At 37.4% G+C, this 27164-nt stretch overlaps 1 protein-coding gene and 1 long non-coding RNA gene across 2 annotated transcripts in view; one reads left to right on the plus strand and one right to left on the minus strand.

The window, feature by feature from the left end:
• col21a1 (collagen, type XXI, alpha 1) overlaps nt 1-27164 on the plus strand; it is a 107571-nt gene that overhangs the window by 51633 nt on the left and 28774 nt on the right. The window contains exons 13-17 of the mRNA XM_065249434.2: nt 5861-5914; nt 7792-7845; nt 7925-7978; nt 9653-9706; nt 26886-26930. Coding sequence (XP_065105506.2) covers nt 5861-5914; nt 7792-7845; nt 7925-7978; nt 9653-9706; nt 26886-26930 — 261 coding nt within the window. The remainder of the gene's footprint in view (nt 1-5860; nt 5915-7791; nt 7846-7924; nt 7979-9652; nt 9707-26885; nt 26931-27164) is intronic.
• On the minus strand, nt 19935-22280 carry LOC141281325 (uncharacterized). The gene is made up of 4 exons (XR_012335575.1): nt 21945-22280; nt 21691-21848; nt 21224-21300; nt 19935-21128 (listed from the first exon to the last, which is right to left on the minus strand). It is a non-coding gene; the product is annotated as an uncharacterized lncRNA (long non-coding RNA).

The raw sequence follows: 27164 nt of genomic DNA on the forward strand, positions 1-27164 counted from the left end.
GCAGACCGCCCGTGTTTGCTTGTCGTATGCATCTATCCAGGTCTACGGTTCCCCGCTTGTTCATCTCAACAAGAGAGGAACGGCAGAGGGGAGCAGCAACACAGACAGAACAGCCATGCGTCGTGACGGTATCACCCGATGCACTCGGGGGATTAATATATGTGCCAGAGATCTCGCCACTGAATGTGAGAGGATCGAAGGGACTCTGTAAGCATGAACGGTTGCGGTGTGACAGAACACAGGGGGGGTTAGTCCGTGTGTGCTTGTCTATGCATCCATCTAGTCTCATGGCTCGCCGTGTGTTCATCCCGGCGAGAGAGGAACAGCAGGGGGAGCACGAAACATGGATAAGACAACCAAAGCATAAGCGCGGTCCCGGGGTGGGAGGTGCCAGACCGGTAACGCGCTCGGAGGAAATTCATAGCAGAGAGGCTCACCGAGCCGCTGTGCTGGACGCTATTACAACAGCGCCTGCTCTTTTAGCTTATAGCTTTATATTAAAAATATTGATCTTACCGGGCGGCCGCAGGGGAGACCTCGTCAGGCGTGTGTCCGCTGCACAGGGCTCGTACCACGGCAAGCGAAGGCTATCTTCGGTTCTCGGCCGGAAAGCGGCAGGGGAAGACGCTAGACCTGGACTCTGCTATCTTCGATTCTCAGCCGGAAAACGGCAGGGGAAGACGCTAGGCCTGGACTCCGCTGCAGGGCTTTTGTCAACGGCGAGGTAAGGCTTCTTCTTTTTCTTCGGAGCAGCGAGAGGTTCGCGCTGAAGGAGAAAATAATGAGCTCCTGACGATTGAACCGCGCTTATATAGGGACGCGTTCCTCCCGCGCGCGGGTTCAAACGTCATTGGTCTGTACTTTGTACAGACGTTAACCAATAGGCTTCAGTCACGGAGTAAACAGGAGTTTCCCCCATAGCGTCAGCTAACTGACGCAATGCGAAGTGAACCGTATTGAAAGGGAACTCATACATTCCTGAGGAACACCTGCATTGATGACTTTAGACTCTGATAATGTCTGACTGATTATGACCTGCTGGGTCGTGTTGGTCAAAAAAGAGTAATAATACAGAATAAAATATGGATTAACAGACATTTGTCTTGAGCTTACTAAGGAGGATGTGTGGCTGCATCATCAGTGCCCAGGTTGTCTTTATAGGCAAACTGATATGGGTCTAACTGTCCCTTAATATTTAACTTCAGTTTCCACACCATCAGCTTTTCCAAACACTTCATTACAATAGAAGTCAAGGCTACTGGTCTGTAATCGTTGCTTTCTCGAGGAACAGTTTGAATGGGAATACTGATTGCCTTCTTCCAAAGACATGGAACTGTATGAGAGTCAATTGACCTTTGAAAAACATCGGCCCAAGCTGGTGTATGTTCCTCTGCACATGTTTTCAAAAGAAATGCTGACACATCATCAGGGCCTGTTGCCTTATTAGTATTAATTCTTTTAAAAAGTTGTCTGACCTCCCCTGAACTTATATCTATCTTTGGAACACAATCATCAATTGTTATGGTATTTATTACACGAGAAAAGAAAAGAAAAGTCACATGAATCAAACAAAATGTCCCAGCCTGTGCTCAACTAACACCCCAGGTTTGGTCCTTTTGAGGGCTGAACAATAAGTGGTGATAAGGTGAACAGTATTATCATTTCACTATTTCTTGATAAATGCTTGATAAATTTTTTACTATTTCCCATCCAGAGAAAAAAAAAAAATCACCATCTTACAGTGGTTACGTACAATTAACATCAAACAAACACAAAAACGTATAAACGTATTTAGCTGCTTATTTACAATCATAACGACAGTATGCAATATGACACGTTGATGTAGATTAAACTATTCAACAGTATATCAAATTAATCACCCTTAGAAATATACGCAACATAAACAGAACATCATTAACACAAAACATACCTTATAATACTAAAATGTTTTCTGATAAATACACACTTTTATTTAAAAAAGGTTTTAATCGTTTTATTTAGAATATCCAGCCATTATATGCAGCCATTGTAGGTGCGCAGTGAATTTTGGGATAAGCTCGGCCAGGGGCGCTGTAAAGGGGGGGTAAACAATGACAATTCTCGGGGCCCACTGGTAAGAGGGGGCCCAGAGAAGCCCTCCAAATTGTGGTGCTAAAAAATATTCAATAGTAAAAATTATTAACTTTAAATTATTCTATTTGCTGTTTCCTGGTATCAAAAAAATGTATTTGTGTAGGAAACATAAACGTCCGTGGGCCCCTTTCCCCCCTCTCAATTATCATAAAATGGTTCAGTCCGCCCAAATTGTATAATCCAGGCAACACAGCTTGACTTCACTTATAGCGCCGGCAGAATATCAACTTGAATGACAATGAAGTGAAAATGCTTCAAAAATCTGGAAGTCAAAAACTGAAAAATTCTTACGTTTTTTTGTCTTGTTTTCAGTAAAAATATCTAAAAATTCTTAAATTAAGATGCTTTTTCTTGATGAGCAAAACAACCCAAGAAAATAAGTCTACTAAGTCTAAAATACTAAGAATTTTTTTCTTGAAAATAATTTTTTGCAATGCATAAGTTTAAATGTTGCGGTTAAAATGACTGCTGGTGGCCATTCTAGTGTTTAAAAGGCATGATAATGGAACTCAATTTTCTCCCCATGTTAGGTCAAGAAAACGCTGGAAAAATAACAAAACACAGTTTTAGTTAAACGTTCAACACTGCAAAAAATGACTTTCTTACTTAGTATTTTTGTCTTGTTTTCAGAAGTAATATCTAAAAATGCTTAAATGAAGATGCTTTTTCTTGATGAGCAAAATTACATAAGTACGTGAGTGTAGTTTTAAGACAAATTAATATACAATTTAAGTGAAATTGTCCTTAAAACAAGCAAAATGATCTGCCAATGGGGTGAGAAAAAACTTGTGAAATGAGATTTCTTTTTTCTTAAAAACTTAATTCAAGTAAAATTTTCTCACCCCATTGGTAGTCAAAATACCATAAAAGCGCATGATTTTATGTAAATTAATATGAAAAAAGTCTCGGCTGTGTTGAGGGCCCTGTCAAGATTCTTTAATGGGGCCCAAAATCCTTAGCAGCGCCCCTGAGCTCGGCTGTTAAGGATCCATTCGTTCTATCCTTAACAGCATGGAGAAATGAGGACGCATTTTGAGGCTTCATTAAGCATCCTTTGAATTGGGACGGCCTTACTAGCCTCAAGGCGCACTGCTGTGATGCAATCGGTCTTAAAATAACTCTTTAGAAGGTCGCAGCCTTTGAATTGGGACACAGCTACAGTCTCCAAATTCTTAAAGAGACAGTACACAATTTTAACACATCATATATTTTCAATGTAAACATACAGAATATTTGTCTAAATGGTCTAAATCAGTGGTTCCCAATCCTGGTCCTCGAGGCCCCCCTGCCAGAAAGTTTTAGATGTCTCCTTATTTAACACACCTGATTTAACTCATCAGCTCGTTAGGGAGACATGTTTACCATTTTTGAAATAGGATGTTAAGTTGAATCAGGTGTTTTAAATAAGGAGACATCTAAAATTTTCTGGCAGGGGGGCCTTGAGGACCAGGATTGGGAAACACTGGTCTAAATGATATACATAAATAAACTAAGCTTACATATTGAGATCATTTCTAACAAAAATATTCAAAGGCTGAATCTAAAACAAAACAGGCTATACAGTATGTGATAAATGAGTGTTTTACGTGTAAAATAGCCCATCCATAAAAGAAACTTTACTAAAATAATGCAGTACATAACCAATCTAACAAAAGAGTGACCCCCACTGTGGTCTATCATTTTATTGTTTGACTGTTCAGTACTGTTCATATTTACATTTAAAATGCAGACATAAAAGTAACTTAAAAGTGACTTTCCATAGTAACTAATTACTTTTGATATACAGTAACTGGTAGAGTAAAGTAGAGTAGACTTTTAAAAGAAGTAACTAGTAACTGTAACTAATTATTAATTTTCAATAACTTGCCCAACACTGGTAACTCATCCCACACGGTTTGTGGTAGACCCATGAATGATGTCTCAAATTGATCAGTTTATTGATATGAGGAGAGGTGTGCTATGAATTTGATAAACTATCTGGTGCAGGATTTCCGAGAGGGATGCGAAAAACTACCCCGAAAAATCCCATACACTTAACATTACACCTAAGTTTGACAGCTCATAGCTCTGAGCGAGGATTTTGTAAAAGCATGTGGTTTACAACATTTGCAGTGGAGCAAATGCTGTCCGAAATCATCCATATAGAAATACAAGGTGATAGGAAAGAAAAGCAATGCGATTTTCCTACTATGATATTTAGGACGTACAGGGCTATTTTATTGAACATTCCTGCATCAAAGTGTCACAGAGACAAGTGGGTGGGCTCATTTTACTTCAGCATCCAATTAATCTCTCAGGGTTATCATAAAGGTTCCAAGCCACACCCTAGCAACTATTTTGGGCACCCTAGCAACCGATCCCATATACTGCCATTATAAAATGCCCAGATGGATATCTTTGCAACACCGTTTCATAGAAACATAGGGGTGGGTTCATTTTATTCAGGCATCCAGTCAATCTCTCAGGATCCTTACGAAGGTGTTAAGCCATGCCTTTAGCAACCACTGTTGAGCACCCTAGCAACAAAAACTCAAACAGTTATATCTTCAAATCTGAATGTCCTACCCAGTCTCACAAAGTTTCGTGATATAGTCACATATTTTTTTGATTCTTTTTTCGTGCTATTATCACGAAATTTCGTGTTTTTTCGTGATCGTATAACGAATTCCTGTTTTCGTGTGATTATCACGTATTGGTTACTCAACTGCTTTTTCCTATTTTTAAACCATTGTCGCTTCGGTTTAGGGTTAGATTTGGTGCTTGCATTAGAATGTCACTTTATATATTGGTTTATACTATTTCTTCTGATTTATTTTTTTATATGTCGCCTGGCGTTGGGGTTAGAGTTGGGTTTGGTTAGGGATGTCATTTTATGTAAATCTAACCCTAAACCGAAGCGACAATGGTAAGAAAATAGGACAAAACAGTTGAGTAACCAATACGTGATAATCACACGAAAACAGGAATTCGTTATACGATCACGAAAAAACACGAAATTTCGTGATAATAGCACGAAAAAAGAATCAAAAAAATACGTGACTATATAACGAAATTTCGTGAGACTGGGCTGGAATGTCATGGCAGCATGGGGGTTTATTTAAATCATTCATCCTGGCAAGTAGCATCATCATTGGTTACTGCCAAGCTACTCCCTAGCAACCAAAACAGTACCCTAGCAACGTAATTAACAAAGCCTTATAAATCTGCATCCGAACATCGTAGAGACACAGGGGCTAGACCATTTCACTTGTGGCTTGGACTTGGAGTATAATCACTGGTGGGTGTCAATGCACTCCTTAGCAACCAAACCTATAAAAAGCCTATATCTCTGCATCAGAACATCGCAGAGACATTGGGGTGGATTCCTTTGAGGTTAACATTTTTGTAATATTTTTTCCACCAATAATTTTGCCACCACAATCACCACTTGGATTTGTCTGCCATTATTGATTAAATAAACTTCTGCTATTGGATTCTACACTGATCTCACGTCACACAAGTAAATTGAACCTACTATTTTAAGTTTTTGACTACTATATAGTTTGCATAACTTATAAACAAGTTGAAAGTAGGCCTATTTGTTTTGTAATTTGTAAAAGTGAAAAAAAAACTATATTGATATGAGTTTTTACAGTGTTGAAATTGTATATTAAACCACTTGAAGCTTAAACTGACCTAGATAGGTAAAAAATTTTTTACTGAACATGAACTGTTTTTTCCTCTTAAGGGTTCTGTTGGCAATCAAGGCATACAAGGGCCACCAGGCAAAGATGGTCAAATGGTATGAATAATTTTCTCTTAATTGTCCTAACTTCAGCCAAATGTACTTCCACAACTGCAGCTGTTTCTAACCCATCCATTTTCAATGATTATTATAACTCTGGTAACATTTATATTATATTCAGTTTAGATGTATTTTATACTATGATGATTTAATAGCCACTTTTATATGCCACCCACTCACCATTAAATCTTTCCAATATTTATCTTAGAGTATTTGTGTAAACAGTCACTTTGGATTTGACATTAGAAGCCTGAGCACATATCCAGGCAGTTTCCTGCATAGGGTTTAGATTAATCCAGGACTAGCTCTATCTGGACATTTAAGTCATTTTTACAAACAAACCTTACATAAAAGAAACAAATTAATATATGTAATTGCAAGGTGTTTTTAAATGAAGGCAGTTCAAACATGCATTAAATCTGGGACTTGGGTAAACCCTGTTTGGGAAACCACCCTTAAACTTTTCTTTGCGGTTCCTTGTTACTGAACAAGTTCCTGCCCTGAAAAGTATTGCTATAATGTTGGTTTCTCAGTCAAAGTTTAAAACAATCCATTTAATCATGTAGTAAATAATGGCTTTTTGAAAAGCATATTAGATACAATTTACTAAGACCTGGACTACAGACTGTTTCAGAAAGCTTTTAGTTAATCCCCCAAATAAATCCCTTCATGGTAATACAAGACACAATTGGCTTTACATTATCCCCCTTATTACATGGCCATTCATGCCTTTCAGATGAGACATTGACTCTTTCCCCGCCATTCCCCTGCCAAGTTTTTACGGTAATCTGTAATTCCACTATTATCCAGTAGACGGCACTCTTACCCAATTTATAAGTTGCAAAACGAGATAACTCTGTTTTTTGGTTTTGCATTCCAATTAATATCAATTCAACTGCAGTTGGTTTGTTTTGATTTAAACCTTCATACCTTAATAAAATACAGCTAAATAGCACCATAAAACAAAATAATAACATAATAATAAACATGTTTTGACAAAAATGTTAAAAACTGAGTTATCTCGTTTTGCAACGAAAATCTTAATTTTTAGAAGAAAATTTTCCTTTTTTTGAGAAATTTTTGTGAAAATAAAAACCACTCCGTGGTCGTTAAAAATCTGAGGATGTCTTTCAAAACAGACAAATTGGCCTACTAATCATCCTCTTATAAACTAATTGGCTATGGTAAGTTGACTGCATTTATATAGAGCTTTTAACAGACCTATGGCCCTCCAAAGAACTTTACAAGTTGCCTCACATTCACCCGTTCACTCACTCACACATTTTACTCATGCAAGGCGCAATCCAGCTCATCAGGAGCAGCTGGGGTAGGTGTCTTGCTCAAGGACACCTCGACACTTGGTCAGGTGGGGCTGGGGATTGAACCACCAACCTTCTGATTTGTAGACAACCTACATGATCCACTGAGCACTATCTTTCTTTTTTATAAAGCGCTATATAAATGTAATGAATTATTATTATTATTATTATTATTATTATTAAGGCAAACATGCATTCGGTCAAATAATTTTTAAGTCTCATATGTGTTATTAATTACACATAGTTATATTGATTATGTGTTTATGTAACTGCACCTGTTAAGGTGACCTGGATGACATTACTGGATACCTGGATGCAGTACCTGGATGACATTACTTGTTTTGATAGATCATTATCAATTAATAATTGGCCAATCAGAATCAAGTATTCTAGAGTGCTGTGCAATAGTAAAGATTAAGGCCTGCTACTGACATATTTTAAACTTAGTCTGGGAAACCGGGCATATATTTCACAAATTAATTCAGCTAGTTGTTTAAACAGTACTGATTCTCATTAACTGTATTATAGCATTAACAGACATGCCATCTCTTTTAGGGAGAAAAAGGAAGTACAGGGTCCATAGGTCCACCTGGATATCCGGGACAGGCTGTAAGTATACAGATCAATCATCTCACAAAAGTGAAAAGTTTACTATTAAGTTTTAATGACATTTGGTGTTTTCATAAAGGGAGCAGCTGGCCGAGATGGGAAAGTTGGAATTCCAGGAGCAATTGGGCAAAAGGTCTGTACTGATTTAGCTTGTGTCATTGTGAAATTTTAATAGCATTAACAGTTATGATGAAATGTGAATATGGACAATTGAGAATATTTGGCAATGTTTGACCCTTTCTTTGAGGAGGCTGGCTCTGGCCTGAACTTGCAGAATTATGTGACATGATTGTATGAAACAATATCCTAGGACAGAATCTCCTTCTGGAGAGCTATGAAAGCTTTTGCACCATTATTTCCTCTATGCTGTCTGCTTTTAGGCTGTCCTGACAGATGGTTTTTATTAAACCAAGCTTGTCATCAAGTTTTGGTGGTTGCCTATTTGATAAATCCTTTCATTGTTTGCTTAGTTACGCGTCTTATAAATATCCATTACTTTCCTAAAGTTTACGTGCAATTTCTTGCCTTAAAGCCATAGAAACCATGAAACCGTAGGTGTCCTGGGCACTTAATCAATGTTTCCATATTTAATAATCATGATGTTGGCAAATGTTCATGATTAAATGCTCATAGTTTGACACCCATTGGGCTATGCCCAAAAGGATTTAAGAAAGGAAACATATGGTACTGCCCAACAGTTATTTGGTATTTTGATGATACCCCTTGCTTTGAGAAACATCACTAGTTTTGTTGTCAAAGCCATGTGCAGGCCTAGTGTTTGTGACATAGCTGTTGCCTTACAGGGACTCAAGTTTGAGTCCAGACCTATAAAAAACTAGCTGGGAAACATATCGTTGCAACATTGATTTTGTTCCCAGCAGTTCAAGAGCTTTTAAAGTCCTGCCATTCTTTCCCATCATCTTGTTTATTATGAATGCTTGTTTCACAGCATACACTCTTAGAAAGGATTTACACATCTTTGTGCGTTACGTTTTTTGTGTTGATTTTGTGTTAAAATATAACACAAGTTGTGTTAAAAGTAACACAAAATGTGTTGTTTCAATAATAACACAGAAATGGGTGGATTCTTTTCCCAGAATCAACACTAATGTGTTGTTTTTCTAAGAGTGTACTTGCAGTTCATGAGCACCAAAAAAAGATGTCTATGCTATTTCAGCGACAAAAGCATTAAGCCCGGAATACACATCGTTTAAACTCGGGTACTATAGGCATGTAGACTGTACGATGTTGACACGGATGCTTCGGCGACTGCGTCACACGTTACCAGCATGCGCTCGTGGTAAGCAAATACCAGCGTGCAGGTCGTAGCAGCAAATACACTGTGCGGTGATCATGCCGAATTTCTGGCTATCTTAGGACCCAAGACCGGGAAAATGGCCGTCTTTGAACCTCTCTCACTGTACGACATAGGACCACCGATGAAGAGCCACGATCACAGAAATTGCGACGATTGTTTCATGAAGGCAATCTTTCGTCTGGGACAGCCAATTATTGTGCAGTGCATACCGGGCTTTATTCAGGAACAATACACTCACACTTTAACATTAGCCTAAAATAAATTAGTTTTACAGTTTCAAAGAAGGTAAAAATATGGTTGGCAACATTACATTATAGTCATATAGGTCATTTTATTACTCCCATGAAAGAATCTGTAATAAAAAAAAAATGCAAATTTAGAAAAATTAAAGATATAGGAGTTTTTTCACAAGTGTTCTTAGACCTTTGGGCCCTGATGTTTTTCATATTGGAGTTTTGTGAAAAAAAATCAGATTTTTTTACTTTTCAGGGAGACCCAGGACCACCTGGAATTCCTGGAGTGGATGGACGAGAGGGACATCCTGTGAGTATATCTTAAATGTACTCTGACCATTGCCAGGTGTTTAAGTCAGTGAAACTCCATAAAGAGTAAGCTGTTGAAAGACTCACATTTGAGAATTACTGTTGAATTCTTTTTATTTGGGCTAGCCAGGTGATGCTTTCTACAGTATGAAGGATAATCTTAAGACAACTGTAAGTGATTTAGCAATTGGGCTCAGCAAATGCATGCTTGCAATTGATTTGTAGAGGGAAAAGGCCTACAAGGACATTTTTGATTATGACGCTTCAGAAGTATTTCTGCTTACAGTATACGCGTTCATCCGTCTCTACGCGTAGAGTATTTTTAAACTGTGAGTTTCATTTCAGTTGGTCATTTCAACGTCACTTTGATGACCAATGAATTGGGAACTCGCTAGAGAGACCAATCTGCTTCGAGTGTAGCTAGAATGAGCCAATGAAAATTGGCTTGCAGTATTTGCATACTGCCAGCAGCTGAACTGTATTTCGCCTTTTGCTTCGAAGCCGAGCAGTTGTTTGTTTTATTACTGCTTATTGTGACATATAGGGCTCTTGAATGGAAAATGGTAAATGGACTGCATTTATTTTGCACTTTCACAGACCAATGGCCATCTAAAGCGCTTTATAAGTTGTCTTACATTCACCCATTCACTCACTCATCATACACTGACGGCAGTGTCAGCCATGCATGCCATCCAGCTTGTTGGGAGCAGTTGGGCATAGGTGTCTTGCTCAAGGACACCTCGACACTTGGTCAGGTAGAGTCAGGGATTGAACCACCAACCAGAAGCATCAATAAAGCAAAAGGTCATTGTGGAATTTTGTCTATTATATATATCTAAGATTTAATTTACTGCAAAAATACATAAATCGTTTAAAACCAAATTGGTTATCTGTAATCAGGACGTACCTCTCAAATCCACACAAAAACTGTCTCCAGCATTTCGGACATGACACAGCATCTTGGAGCTGGGCGTGGGAAGACCGCCCTGAGACGGGCGACCTAGAGATGCCAGAGACTGCTCTTTGGGATGTGGTGATCGCACCACTGCCTCTCCCAGAGAAGGCGGGTGGAAAATCCTGAGTTAATTTTATTTTCTGTTCGCCAGCGGTACTCATATTTTCCAAAAAAAAGAGCAGTATCCCCTTTCTCTAGGTCTGAAGAGGGCTAAGAGAAGGATGGACAGTACAGACCTGTATCATCTTCATCTACTTCTCTTGCCCATGGACATGACTGGACATTCAAAGGACTATCGAGCAGGGTATCTTTATGATTCTCTGTCCGAATATGAGTCGGGTCTGTCTGCGTCCTGCAAGACGAAGGCGTAAGTTGTAGTAGGCGTGACGGTAACACTTTATTTTACGACCCGCAAAGTACCGCGTAATTAAACCGAATTTACAGCGTACCTATTTGTAACAACAGAGTACCTCTACAGTACGTACTTGTAGTTATAAGGGAATACTATTTTAAGTTTGGGGTAATAAGGGGGTAAGAATATATGGAAAATTATTCTCTAAGTATTTCATAACTACAGGGTACCTATCGTAATATTACGTGGTATGTATGACTTACGTCTATGGGTAATATGGTCTATGTGTAATATGTTTTTTTTTTTTCATATTTGCTACTTACCTGATGAAGTGTTTTGTATAGCCTACAGTTGATGTCTACAAGCCACGTCGGCAAATAAAATATAACACACAATAAAAATAATAGCAACTTGTACCTCTTTGATCTGTATACAGGAGTTACCAGGTAACTCTTATATTTGCGGGCTGTAAATTGAAGTGGGGCTTATTCCCCGCTTGTTCTGTGTATGTACCAGGTAACTCTTATATTTGCGGGCTGTAAATTGAAGTGGGGCTTTGTTCACCTCTTGTTATAAATGTTATAGGGTAAATACCATAAACATACAGAATATTGTTATTTTTATTTTAAAACAACTTATTTCAAAACATCTTTAAAACACTATAATTAAGCCAACACTTAATGTTTATTATCAAATAACTTTTATTTAAAATAAAAAGTCATGACAATTTTTCATTGTTTTTGCGGCTTGGCTTCCTCTGTTGGTGTTCTTGTCCACTCGGATGATGAGTTGATGTCGTCTCACAAATGCTGTTCTGCATTACATATAAAAAACATAAATGAAAGCCTTCAGTAAATGTTTCTTCACTGTGCCTTGACAGAAACAGAGTTTTCTAAGCCAGTTACGTTTATAAATTTTAGGCTTACTTATGTGCTAGCTAACCTGCTACCGTTAGCAACTTTCTTGAAAAACATTGTTTGAAATGCGTGAGTCATGTATTAACAAAACCAGTCACCTTATCCAGCATGCGGAACCTGCTAACATCACTCGCAGCTGTACTCCACAGTGTAGAACGTTTTTAAAACCTCTTAAAGAAAGTTCACCTCAGGATCGCGTTCCAGCAAACCTCCTGCAGCAGCCGCGCGCTCTACACCTGCGCAGTAGCCTACGCATGTAGTCGTCTTTTGCTTTAGCGGGAGCTGATATCTGCTGTTGTTTCATTCTGCATTGCCATTGCAGAAATTATATTTGGCTAAAATACTATTGTTTACAGTAAATAAATTGCAAAGCACCACTTCAAATATGTCCGCAAATGTAGGAGTTTCCTGGTAAATAGAGAATAAGTTGCTATTTTTATTGTACTTCCCTTAAAAAAAGATAACCACATTAAATCAGCTGGACTTTTGTTATTAAAAGCAAGTAATATAGGCTACTAAAATAAAAGTGATATGCTGTTATATTTATTTGCCGATGTGCCTCGTAGACATTGACTGTATACAACATTCAGTAGTCAATATGAAAAATTCACAATAAAAAATAAATAAAACATAATTTCCCCATAGACTTGACTAAGTCATACATACCACGTAATATTACAATAGGTACCCTGTTGTTATAAAATACTTAGAGTATAAATAATTAATAATTCTTCATATTCTTACCCCCTTATTACCCCAAACTTAAAATATTATTCCCTTATACCTACAGGTTACCTACCCTGTTGTTACAAATAGGTACGCTGTAAATTCGTTAAAGTTTAATTACGCGGTACTTTGCGGGTCGTAAAATAAAGTGTTACCGGCGTGACTTGTAGTAAGAGGTGTGTCTTGTACTTTTCTAAATCGCGGCCCACCACGTGAGATCTTCCTTTTTCACGGTAAAAAATCCTCTTCTAATCCCTCTATCGTACACACTGCAAACTTTCGAGAGTGACAACCCCATTTAAATGTGGGAGTGAATCCAATAAATGTTCATTACATGTCTGTACAGAACAAGACTCACTCCCGAAAATGTGATGATTGACACAGAGGTAACCATAGCTTCGTTCTGCCGTCTCGCGTCTCACAGCTTTAACCAAAATAATTTAACAGTTTTGCAATAAACCTCCGTCTTAGCGTTGTGTATTGCATGCATTTGTAAAACAGCGCGAGTAGTGTTGCCAGGTCCTCGTGTTTTTTTTGTACATACATACCGTTTTGGCGCTTAACCGTTTATGGCTTTTGGTTCATGAAGCAAACAAGTTTTTGGTGTTATTAAAGTGCGAATGTCCCGTTCCCAATGTTTTAATCTTTGAAATAAAGCATTTGGATTTATTTCGGTTTATTATTGGATTCTTCTTTTTTAAGTGCAAGATCTGGCAACACTAGTCAACAAACGCTCGTGCCTCTGTCATTTTTTGCACCAGGCAAACAGAAGAATTTTTCCCCTTCTAGGCATTTATTTTTTCAGAAGAGAGACCTGTCATATCCATGTTTAAACACTTTATTAATTAGTTGTTCAGTTCAGTTATGTACACACTACGCAGAGTTTCTGTCACGTTAAATGTGGTTGTCACCTGCATTTTGCAGGAGTTAATTTGGTTGTAGAATGTTGTTGTCAGTCCCGTAATTAGGAAACTATGTGTGTACAGAACAGGATTAAGCATTAAAAGGTGAAGTGACAACCGAATTAATATGCAGGGTGGTACGGGATATGTCTTAATCGCGGTTCACTTATCACGCGAGCTCTCCTCGAATTCGTAGTACATCTTGGAAGTTAAGATGATAACCTTTTCCCAAAATTGCCTAATTTGGAGGCTTCAGATGTAATGCAGAGGTCTGGGTTGTTATTATCAAACGGGGCCATAGCGAGAGAGTTTGTATTAACGTACTGATTTACAATATTTATAAATAAACACAAGCTTATAATGTTTATGCATGTTTATAATGTACAGCTTACTGTGTGCTGTGTATGTCTCTCATACCGGTTTGATTTATAAATATACAAAGGACAAGATAAAAAAATAGACTCATAAGGCACTTCTTTAATTTGCAATAAATTGTAAATTATAATTATACCCCTGGCTTAGTGTTGTTTTCTTTTGTTGTTAATATAAACATCTGATGAAAAATGCCATTGTCATCACTTTCTATTATTATTAATCCCTGAACGTGTAAATACATTTTATTAATACAAGTTATTAATACATTTATTTATTCCATTTAATTTAATTAACCAGCAGAATCACAGTGCTAAAAACACTCCACCCATACGTTTTAATGCATAAATATGCACAATGTACCGACACTATTTTAATAGCCTCTCTTTACACAATAATGGATGAATCTGTGAAAACTAAATTTACCATTAAAAGGCTTTTCATGGTTTTGTTATGTGTTGCTTTCGTTATCCTCAGCCTGTCCTAACCTGTAGCAGCGTACTAATTTAATGAGAAATTCACTATAAACACATTGATTCACAATTTGATGCACAAGTAATTTGTTTCACATGTATTGCTAGCATACTAGCTTATTTTTTAAATAAGTCTTAAAACTTTCATCATTTCACTTCTGACTTGGAGGTAGATCTCAAGGTAGAACCGCGATTTAGAAAAGTACAAGACGCCTCCTACTACAAGTCACGCCTACTACAACTTACACCTCCGTTTTGCAGGATGCAGACAGATACTGTTGCCGAATACGGAGTCAGGTCAGTGTCAAAAAACACACTTACACCCTAACTCTGGAATTTACAGGGGGCCCTGAGTCGAGCACCTGATTGGTTTGCAGCTATCGACCTGAAGGACTCATGCTTTCTTGTCTCCACCCCCCTGGCACAGGCTGTTTCTGCATTTGCAATCAAGGGGTGAGCATATGAGTACAAAATTCTGCCCTTCGTCCTGTCCTTGTCTCCCTGTGTCTTCACGAAGATCTCATTAGAGAGCATGGCGTTTGCATACTCAACCACCTCGAGAGCAGTTATGTGTCCACAGGGACCCGGTGCTCAAGCACCTCGCCCGATTGGGCCTTTGGGTCGACTAAGAGAAGAACAAATTGCACATATGCAGTAGATCTCTAAACTCGGTATGGACCTGGACTCAGTCGCACAAACAGCATGCCTTACAAAAGTGCTCAGTCGATGTTGGACTGCTTGAATTTATTCAAATGCAGAACAGTGGTCACACTGAAGTTATTTCAGAGGCTCCTGGGGCATTTGGAGGCCATGGCAGCTGTAACACTACTCATATGAGGCCGCTTCAACATTGACTGCAGACCGAGTCCTGAGATGGCTGTGGCAGAGCGGCACTCACTATGTGCATGTCACATCGGTCGAACTTTCACTTTGTGGTCAGACCCCTTGTTTCTCCTGGCCAGTGTGCCCTTAGAGCAGGCATACTGTTGTATTCACAGATGCTTTAACCATGGCCACGTACAACGGGCATTCAGTCTCGGAAGAGTGGCATGCGCAGCTCAGGGTCCACATTAGGGCTGTGTATCGCCAACAATTCCCCGATACGATATGTATCCCGATACAAGGGTCCCGATACGATGCGCATCACGATACAAGACTATTTTGAATTACATTTTTGTTCGGAATTTAGTAACATTATTATGATTATTATTGTTATTATTATTATTTGTTTATTGTACATTGAATAAGCAGTGTTGTAACAGTTGTGTTTTTGCCATTCATTTATTAGCTATTAGAAATATTTAAAATCCCAGAGTTAGTACTTAACTTATGTTTTTTTTAAAAGCAGTTTTACAAAGATGGTGCCTTACTCTTGTCTCTCATTATTCTACATCTATGAATATATCTATAAACATGCAGTCAGACTTAATACTATTTAATAGAAATCAGATTATTAATGTGACAGTTATAGTTTGAAGTAGCTCTGTATCTCTTCTCTAGACGTACACTTTTCACATGCAAATCTTTGTCAGGTTTCATCTCTATGCATTAGTACTGTTTTATAAGAGCATGGCTAATAAAGCCCTTTGCAGTAGTATAGGCTAAGATATCTGCGCTTTCATACTGAACTCATTGACTTTAATGCAGACACGTGCGCCAGCGAGACAGACAAGCAAAGTGAAAGTATACCCCGCCACCTTTAACTCTACGTACTCCGCGGGACACATGCGTCCTTTCCATATGGATCACGGATCAACAGAAATTCGTCACGTTACTTTCAAAAGTACATCCGAATCGATACGGAAGGTGCTGTATCGATGCGCACCGTCAGGCGTCCATGACGATGTATCGTCGTATCGATATTTTGAACACAGCACTAGTCCACATATGCGTGCGTGCACACACACACACACACACACACACACACACACACACACACACACACACACACACACACACACACACACACACACACACACACACACACACACACACACACACACACACACAGAGAGAGAGCGCGGACAGTGACAGGTGAAGAGAAAGCTGAAATGTTTTGTTTTTCTGGTGAATACATTTACAGAATACAGTTACTCTGTTTAAAGGTCCTGTTCTTTCTGTGTTTTTGAAGCTTTGATTGTGTTTATAGTGGGCAATATAACATGTGTTCATGTTTCACGTGTAAAAAACGCTTTATTTTCCCACAATTTACTTATCTGTATACTGGTGTTTTCCATGTCCTGAAAACAGGCTCATGTCTTCCTTGTTCTATGAAGTCCCTCCTTTAGAAATACTTAACAAGTTCTGATTGTTTAGCTTGTTTAGTGTGTTGTGATTCGACAGCAGCTTAGCCCAGAGCCATTATAGCAAATGACATATTCATGTAGGCAGTTGGGTCAGACACTCTTGCTTTGACTTCATTCGGGGAAGTAGAGGGCTGTAAACCAAACCGGGCGTTCGCTGTAGGCTTTGAAATAGGAATTCTGTTAAAGAAAATATATCGCCTGGCAGTAAACTTTGAGCTTTATCATTTTGTAGGTATTATTTATGACATAACAGCAACATTACACACTAACTAAAATTAGAAAAATGGGATCAGGTAGAACGGGACCTTTAAAAACCGAGGCAATGAAAAGAGCTATACAAATAAAAAGTGACCTGAAACATAACCATAACATCTAGGAGTGGTTTCCCGGAAAGGGATTAGCTTAAGCCAGGACTAGACCTTAGTTTAATTAGGATATATAACTATTTTTAACAAACATGCTTTAGCATTGCAATGTTGTTTGTAAATCTGAAAAACGGTTTCAGTAGTTTGCTTCATCTTTTCTATTAATGATGGCAGGCAGTGAACCAGGTAGTGATTGACAGTTCTCTAATCCAATTGCGTTGGACATTGTCAGAATGACGGCAACCTAGCATTTTGGCTAATCATATTTCAAGGGAGTCTTCCTCTCGCTTAGTAACTTATTTTATTGAGTGTTTTGCGTTTATTCACATCATGCGATTGGATTAGCTGCAAGAGAAGTGGAAATACGCTGTATACCTGCATATACCATGCACTAAATCACTGTTTAGAAGTGGGTATACGCAAATCCGACTGAAAAATAAGTGAGAATACGCCGTATTACCTGCGCGTATACCCTGGACTACAGCACTGGGTCATACCAAGTAGTCGAGGCGGGGGGTACAAGCCAGATTATTTAAAATATAATACTATCTTTCTTGCTGGCAAATGAAATTAATAAAGAAAACGAACAAAGTGTTCATTTGAAACATTTCATATTTATTTTAATCTGAATGTTATGATTATATTGGGGGGTTATATCAGCTGGATTTGATTTTTCCCCGTGCAAATTACGCGCATGATCACCATTATTTCTGGGGCAATTAACCTACCTATGAAAAGTAGCTGTCGTGACATACCTACACATGTAAGGTGGGCAGTGTGTTAACTGTCTTTCGGGTATTGAAACACTTCCTCCCAGTTTTCAGAGGTCATTTTGTTCGGATCAGAACAGACTATATGTTACGGGACCATCAATCAACAAGGAAGCCTAAAGTTGCACCCTCTGAACAGCCTTGCGCTTCAGATTCTAATCTTGGCCCAAAGAAAGCATTTTTTTGTCGCCCAGTCCAATGTGTATTCCAGGAGCCTAGATCGTGAGAGCAGACATTCTGTTGAGGCAGGGGCTAAGGCTCAAGGAATGGAAACTCCACCTTGAGATGGTGGAGCAGATTTGATCCAAATATGGTATAACAAACCTATTTGTTTCTCAGGAGATGACCCATTAGCCTCTATGGTTCTCTCTGACACATTAATCGCCATCCAGCTACGGTATGGTACAGACGTGGCTGAGGTTACGCCTGTACACCTTCTTCCCCAATCGCTCTATGAAATGATAAGAAATGATAGCCCCATTTTGGCGGCCTGAGTTTGTTTTTCACATTTTCTAGCATTCCTAACAGGTAAATCACAGAAGAATTTTCTGTGGATGCACATTCTGATGCGAGCTAGGGGTGCCATATTTCCGGAAATATGGAAATTGTGGGTTTGGCCCCTATAAGGTATCAGTTTGTGAAAAATGGTCTGTAAATTGGGGTTGTTGAGACCATACTTAACTCTAGAGCTCCCTCCACCAAGAGACTTTAAACATTAAAGTGAAGAGCTTTCATTTGTTTAGTCAAAGGCATATTGACCTAGTTAACTGGCCAGTGGCTTCAGTTCTGAAATTTCTACAAGACTTTCCTGAGGCCTTGCAACCTCTACTTAAAGAAGTTTATACCGCAAGCCTTGGCTGTTTTTCACTCCCTACTTACTTTAGAGGTTCTAAGGGAGTCAATACTTAGTTGTTAGTTTCCTGGGTGGTACATTAAGGATGAGTACCGTGGCCTGGAAAGGCAAAAATAAATTACAATGGTAAATTACTTATTTACAATATTAAAAACAAATTTACAAGTTTTTTTAACAAATTTACAAGTTTTTTTTAACAATTTTACAAGTTTTTTTAACACATTTACAATGAGTGAATAAATGTACAAGTTTTCTAAACAAATTTACAATGATTGAACAAATTTACAAGTTTTTTAAACAAATTTACATGTTTTTTAACATATTTACAATGAGTGAACAAATGTACATGTTTTTTTAACAAATTTACAATGAGTGAACAAATTTACACGTTTTTTTTTAAAATTTACAAGTGTTCAAACAAATTTACAATGAGCGAACAAAATTACAAGTTTTAAAACAAATTTACGTTTATTACGGAAAGGGTAGGTACAATACGCTGACGTCACGCATCTGAGCCTCCGGTGGGAGGAAACCCGGAAGTATCGCCGTGAATCACATGAGAGTTGTGAATGCGATGTTGTGTATTAGGCTGTACATAATATTAACGGAAAGAGAGTGATAATATATAACCTTTCATCGCTTCCGAAGTGACTAAAAGGGATATTGGACCTTATTTTCAGGTAAGTGAAATAGTTTTAGTTAGCTAACGCTAGCTTTCCAAGTTGCACACGTTTTGGATGGCAGTTATCAAAATAATTCACTGACTTTCTCATTAGATTACAGACAACACGAGAGGGTGCTTCAAACTTTTTGGACTGCATTGTTCGTTCGCTCCCGGGGTTACATAGACTGAAACGGGGAAGCGTGACGAGTTTGTTTACATGGTGCTGTAAACTCCAACCCAGGAGGACACTATCAGAGGAATCACAGGGATAACATGGTGTGATTTTTTTGTCAAAACCAGAACTGACTTCCGAATCCACCTGGAACGCATTTACTTTGATGGAGATGTGGGCGGAGGCTAAACCCTCCAAATAGTATATTTAGAGAAATGGAAGTCAGTAAAAATTAAGTTGGACTCGTTTTTTAACTACTGGCTGCTTAACACATGCTTATAAACCCAGGAATAGCACACACACTTCTAACAGACATGCAATGCACATATTAGATACGTGTTAAGTAAATAACTGTACAGTTTTAGAACAACTCATTTCTACATTAAAGAAACTTAATTTCACTCATTGTTCAAAATATAGTTTTATTTATAAATGAACTTCAATGTATATTGTCTCAAGTATGAAAAAATATATATGTACATTTTTAGAACCAAACATATTTACATTAAAAGCCAGTGGGTACTAACACACTTTTTTACACAGGGCCATGTAGTTTTGATTTTTTTCCCTTAATAATAAAAACCTTCATTTAAAAAATGCATGTTGTGTTCACTTGGGTTTTATTTTTTTGACTAATATTTGAATTTGTTTGATGATCTGAAACATTAAAGTGTGACAAATATGCAATAATAACATGGGAAATCTGGATGGGGGCTAACACCTTTTCACACCACTGTATATACATTTGTTCCAATGTATATTTTCTATCTACTGTACAAATTGTAACAATAAAGCAAAGTAAAAACATTTAAATGAAAAACGTTTGTTTTTGGGATTAAAGTAATTTTTCACCCAAGATATAGATGGTTTGTTTTTTCACTGGAACAGATTTGGAGAAATTAAGCATTACATTGCTTACAATGGGATCCTCTGCAGTGAATGGGTGCCGTGAGAATGAGAGTATTTAACACAAACTATGATTGTGTTTATGGTGTGCAATATAGCGTGTGTTCATGTTTTGTGTGTAAAAAAAGACAATATTTTTCACATACTCTCTAGCGCTGTTTTTACTTTACTAAAAACGAGCTGATGTCTTCCTTGTTCTATAAAGTCCCTCCTTCAGAAATACCTATCGAGTTCTGATTATGTAGTTTGTTTAGTGTGCTGTGATTCAACAGCAGCTTAGTAGAGCCACTTGAGCTTAGCTGGCGACTGACATATTCCAGTGGGCAGAGGTTAGTAAAAAACTCTTCTTTGGATGTCATTCAATCGAGAAGTAGAGGGCTGTAGTCCAAACTGGCCGTTTGCTATAGGCTTTGAAAGGGAAATTCTATTAAAGAAAATATATCGCTTGGTATAGAATTTTGAGCTTTATAATTTTACAGATATTATTTATGCTCTAACAGCAACATTACACACCAACTAAAGTTTAAAAAATGGGATCAGGATAAACGGGACCTTTAAACCTTACAGCTAAATCTGTGGCAGAGAAACAAGAAAAAATGATCCAAGACACAAATGTTGCGATAATCTTCCATAATAGGAGATGTTTCCAGGTAACCATAGTCTTGCAATGCCCCAGAACCACTGTTAGATCTGTGTATTGAGAAAGAGGAGAAAATTACATGTAAAAAAAGAAAGATCAATGAAGTCATGAGATTTATTTGTTCTAATTTTCATCAATGAATTACATGCTTAATTTTTTTTCTGCTCAGGAAACGAATAGTGGTCCTCCTCTTCTTCCTTTAGTGTTTCAATATCACAGACACTGGAAATTAACATAATCATGATTTCAGTCTTGGCAGTCTATCTATCTATCTATCTATCTATCTATCTATCTATCTATCTATCTATCTATCTATCTATCTATCTATCTATCTATCTATCTATCTATCTATCTATCTATCTATCTATCTATCTATCTATCTATCTATCTATCTATCTGACATAAATGACAGTTTGCTTAGGCAACATTAGAGTTTTTGTAATATGATAAAACATTACAATACTGTCACACTCAGAGAGGTTTAAATGATTAAATGAAAATATAATTTATAGTATAAATAGGTAATTTTAACAAATCGTCTCATTAGTCACTACATAAAATCCTAATCTTTTAAAGATTATTCAGATTATATCATCGAACAAGTTAACGCACCCTTGATTCATTTGAAGTGTCCTCCTGGGTTGAAGTTTACAGCACCATGTAAACAAATTCGTCACACTTCCTCGTTTCAGTCTATGTAACCCCGGGAGCGAACAAACAATGCAGTCCTGATTAAAAAGTTTGAAGCACCCTCTCGTGTTGTCTGTAATCTAATGAGAAAGTCAGTGAATTATTTTGATAACTGCCATCCAAAACGTGTGCAACTTGGACAGCTAACGTTAGCTAACTAAAACTATTTCACTTACCTGAAAATAAGGTCCAATATCCCTTTTAGTCACTTCGGAAGCGATGAAAGGTTATATATTATCACTCTCTTTCCGTTAATATTATGTACAGCCTAATACACAACATCGCATTCACAACTCTCATGTGATTCACGGCGATACTTCCGGGTTTCCTCCCACCGGAGGCTCAGATGCGTGACGTCAGCGTATTGTACCTACCCTTTCCGTAATAAACGTAAATTTGTTTTAAAACTTGTAATTTTGTTCGCTCATTGTAAATTTGTTTGAACACTTGTAAATTTTTAAAAAAACGTGTAAATTTGTTCACTCATTGTAAATTTGTTAAAAAACATGTACATTTGTTCACTCATTGTAAATATGTTAAAAAACATGTAAATTTGTTCAATCATTGTAAATTTGTTTAGAAAACTTGTACATTTATTCACTCATTGTAAATGTGTTAAAAAAACTTGTAAATTTGTTAAAAAAAAACTTGTAAATTTGTTAAAAAAATTATAAATTTGTTTAAAAAGTTGTAAATTTGTTTTTAATCTTGTAAATAAGTAATTTACCATTGTAATTTATTTTTGCACCCCAAGGCCACCGTAGATGAGGCCTCCTTCTCAGTGAGAGTTCTGATATGGGACCTTACTGTAGTTTTAGAAGGGACTGCCATGGAACCCTTTAACACCGTGGGGTCGAAAAACGCGGTGCCGCATTTTGACATGTTTTCTCCTCATCAAAGCAATATCAACTTTAAATACTTCATCATTAATAATCATACACTTACGTGTTAGACATCATTTGAAACTGTGAAGGGTCTAGTTTTATTTGTGTACATTCACAAAAATCAATTGAAATTCTGCGAATATTTGTCACACAAACATGATACATATATGTCCACTTTTTAAACAAACAAATTATAATCAAAAACAAATATTGTCTGTTTATATAATCTGTATTAAAGTAGAGAGAGGTACTGTTTTTCCTGGATGACCTCATTATCTGTATCTCATAAGTCTGTCCTGGCTTCGAATTAGTTTGAATTTAGAAAATGACTTCTAAAAACGCAGCACTTCGCCAGACTATTTGAATTATCTGAACAAGTTAATGATAGTTTTCGCTTCCGTGTTTGCTAGTGATGTAGTTCTCGAGTCCTAAAGGACTTGGTCTCGACTCGGACTTGCTTCCTTTCCGACTCTGTCTTGACTCAGACTCTACTCTATTTAAACCAACGGACGGTCTCGACTCGGTCTCAACTCTTCAAAGACTCGGTCTTGACTCGGACTTGGCATAGGCGGTCTCATCCCTATCACTAGTGTTTGCTGTGTTTACAAAAAAAAAGAACTTTATCACCATCTACAAAAATTCAACCCCTTGAGTGGCAGGGATCACTGGTGAGCCTGGAATATTGTTGTTCAAAACTAATTACTCGTCAAAACATCACACTCTTACTTGATCTGGACAAACTCAGCAATACAAGAAAGGTTAGAGACTCCAGCTTCAACATTTGACCACTGATTATGATGAAACTGGTTTGCAGTGACATTAATTTCTTAATTTATTCTAGGAGTGCAAAATAATTAATATGTAACGTTCGACATCATAAAACATTCATTCTCTGTGGCAGTAGTAATGCAATATCTAGATATGTACTCTTGATACTTCAGTACTTTTACTTAAGTAGACATCTGACTGCAGTACTTTTACTTGTACTCTAGTAAAATTTAGTAAGGGGTATCTGTACTTTTACTCAAGTAATGAAGCTGTGTACTCTGTCCGCCTCTGATGGTTTCCAGTGTTAAGAGAGCGCTTTACTTCCTGCTTTCTTTAAAACAATTGCATTCTAATGATGAAAGCGCGCCTGGGCTCGGATCGATAAAAGTACAGTGTGAGTGAAAAAGATGCCTCCAATCATGTGTTACACATTTGAAAATGTCATGTTGGAACTTACTCAGGCTTTTCTAAAATAACAACCAGACAGGGTGTGTGTGGGAATGTAAGAGAGTGACTAATCATGTGTGATTACCTGTATAACTGGCCAAAGGAAAATACTCACACTAATATGCTTTTGCTTTGATTACAGTGTGCATTTGTTGTTTCTACAACTTTATGCAATGACACAACATTTTTGCATTAATTTTTGGTCGAAATTTTGTACTGGCTCAGCAGACCCAATCCCCTCCTCAAAGCCTTCTTCAGCCCATCCTAAAGAATTTCAACACTGTTAAGGTCAGGAATCTTAGTTGGCCAATTCATGTGTGAAAATGATTCCTCATGCTTCCCGATCCACTCTTTCACAATTTGAACCCAGTGAATCTTGCTGCTGTTGTCCTGAAAAAAAAAAATCTGGTTATTGCTGGTCAGCTGACTTCATTTAATGGCTGCATAATGTTGCTGAGTATGGACTTAACCAAAGAAATCTCCAGAGGTTTATACACGGGATATTATTTACTGTATGATGGGCACATGATTTGAGGCGCTTTTTATCAAGCCACATGACCTTTTGCCAGTCCTTCACCGGCTAATATTTATGCTAACTTTTACAATTAGGCGAAATGTTGAATGCTTTGTTTAGTCTAAATAAATACTTTGAAATCAGTAGAACATGTGTTGCTAGTTGTTGAGCAAGCTTCAATGTATTTTACAGCAAGAAATATACATTAATTAATGTTAGCCAAGTTTCATCTCTTGTAGTTTTCTGTTCCAAGGGCATTTGCAGTGACGTGAGAGTTTATATCCTTAAAGAAATGGAAGGTACTTTATTTTGCAACAACTTTCCATGTTCTTTTACTGGTCCCCATAGAGGAAACCCAGACCAAACATCTGCTTCCTCTTATCATGGAAAATGCACCAAAAAGCTATTTCAAGGTGGCTTAGTTGAATATGCTTACATTGTAAGGTATTTGCTTGTTTATTTTTCTTTTCATTCAAAAACCCCAGACTGTTACTGTACATGCATGTTCAACTGCTCAAAAGACGATTTCAATAATCACTGTCAACATATATATTTTCCCTCTGTGGATGAGATTCTTAGTCATGTTCGACAAGTGCCTGCCAATATCAATTACCAGCATCAACATTTGTGATAATGTCCTCTAAACATTATACTTGGCAACAGCTGTTTAAAGGGTTTTTCATTGATTCTTGTTTCGCTCAAGATTGACGTTACAGTAAGTGTTTAGAGGGCACAGTCGAACTCCTGGCACATGAGATCAAGACAGCTGTTTCTCAGCTTCTCACAGACCTACAGCATTGATCATAAACAGAGACAGAAAGAGCTGGAAAGAGAGAACAATCGGAACAACTTAAGTTTTAAAGGAATATATTTTTCCAAAAATGAAATTATTTTGTCATCATGCACTCTCTCTCTCTCTCATGCTCGTTTTATTTTTCGTTAAACAAAAAGGCTGCTCTTTTTTACAGAAATTTCAGCATTGCATACAATTATTTAACCCATGTCATTTTTCATGATGGACTATATTTATAGTAGATAATCAGATTAAATTACCAATGGGCTTACAATGTAAACCACACGCCTCTCACAGTATACTGTTTTGTTTTCTTTGGTGGCATTGCCAGCCCAGAGTTAAATAGTCCAGTGTTTGCTTGTGTACTTTCCAGAGTGCATTTTTTCGATACTGTTAAAAACAAACTGTAACCAATCATTTGCCAGGCTGCTGACTACCACTGGGCACACTGAAGGTGACAAATTAGCATAATCATCCAATCAACGAACTGTCAATAGTAAAAATAGCAGGACATTTTTAAAGTGAAGAAAATGCTTTGTGCAGATTATACAGCAGCATTGTAATGGGGACATCTCATCTTGTAATGGGAAGATCCCACAAGTAAAATGTAACACGCACTGTGGACAGGCAATAAACCAACTACCACGTGTCCCTATAAGATCACTTTTACAAAAAGATGTCTGAGTCAGTGAATAAAGAGATGTACTGTATCTGGTCTGTCACTCACCCATGTTAATGGGGGCATTGCTATGGTGTTATGTGTTTGTATTATGTTTGAGTGTTTTGGTCGGTTTCCAAAGCATTGGTTGTAAATGAGGCTGTTACATAATACATAGTAAAAGACTGTATAATAAGGATTATTCAAGAATAGAAAGTGGTAGCGTAATAGTAAGCAAAATTACCAGTCTGAAGGGTATAGCTCCTTACATTTCTTATTAAGTACTACCAACAACAAGTTTGCAGCACCTTTAAATCCTACTGCTCTTTGTGTATGTTTACAGAGCTGTTGCTATCTTTGGTTTAGCTCTCCCTTTATTATAATTCTAGCTGAATGCAACAACATTCTGTTAAAACTATTACTCTCTCTGGCTGACAAAGCTTTGAGATGCCAATAGGGACGCATATTTCATAAGTGACTCATCCATCCCGTTCATGTTAGCATCATCAAAAACCAAGGAAATCCCCTTCAGTGTCCTTACATAACACTGCACTCACCATCTTCAGTTCATCTTTTACAGTACAGCGCACACTTATAAGCTTTGTTTTGTGTAATACTTTACTCTAACGTTAAAACCATTAATAAACTTATTGGGCAGTTTAGATGAATCCAGGACTAGGCTTTTGTTTAAACAAACGTGTGGATATTAAGACGAAACAATGGCAGTGATATATACAGCGAGTAAAATAAGTATTGAATATGTCACCACTTTCCTCAGTTAACATATTTTCTAAAAGCGATGAAGGCAGATCCAAACCTTGAATGATGGTCCAAGTGTAATTGAGGTCCTTTTCCCATTACATGATCAAGTCAATAGCACATTTAGAAATAAATTTACTAAAAAACTGACATGTTTAATATTTATTTAACCTGTTGTGTTTTAAACCCTGTGCAACATAATGCCCATATAAGTATTGTCTTACATTTTCTTGTATGTTTATTGTTAAGCTGCAAAGGTTTAGCAAGCTTTAAATGTGTTGTTTTTTTTATTAGGGCATGCCAGGCACACCTGGAAATGATGGTCCAATAGGAATAAAGGTAGTATTTTCCTTTTCTTGTGTGATCATGTTGTTGCATGAAAAAATAAGAGAGCTCTGAGATTATTTTAAATTTTTTAAATTTTCTGTTTATAGGTACTGTCAGAAATAAGTACAAAACTGTACCTTTTCTGTGACTGGGGTGGTAACCTATGGTTCTGTTCTGTACCTTTATTCAAAGCATAATGCAATGTTGAACATTTTTATGTACATAACTGTACCTCAAGGACCTTTT

This window comes from Paramisgurnus dabryanus, chromosome 20 (genome assembly GCF_030506205.2).
Source record: "Paramisgurnus dabryanus chromosome 20, PD_genome_1.1, whole genome shotgun sequence".
NCBI lineage: Eukaryota > Metazoa > Chordata > Actinopteri > Cypriniformes > Cobitidae > Paramisgurnus > Paramisgurnus dabryanus.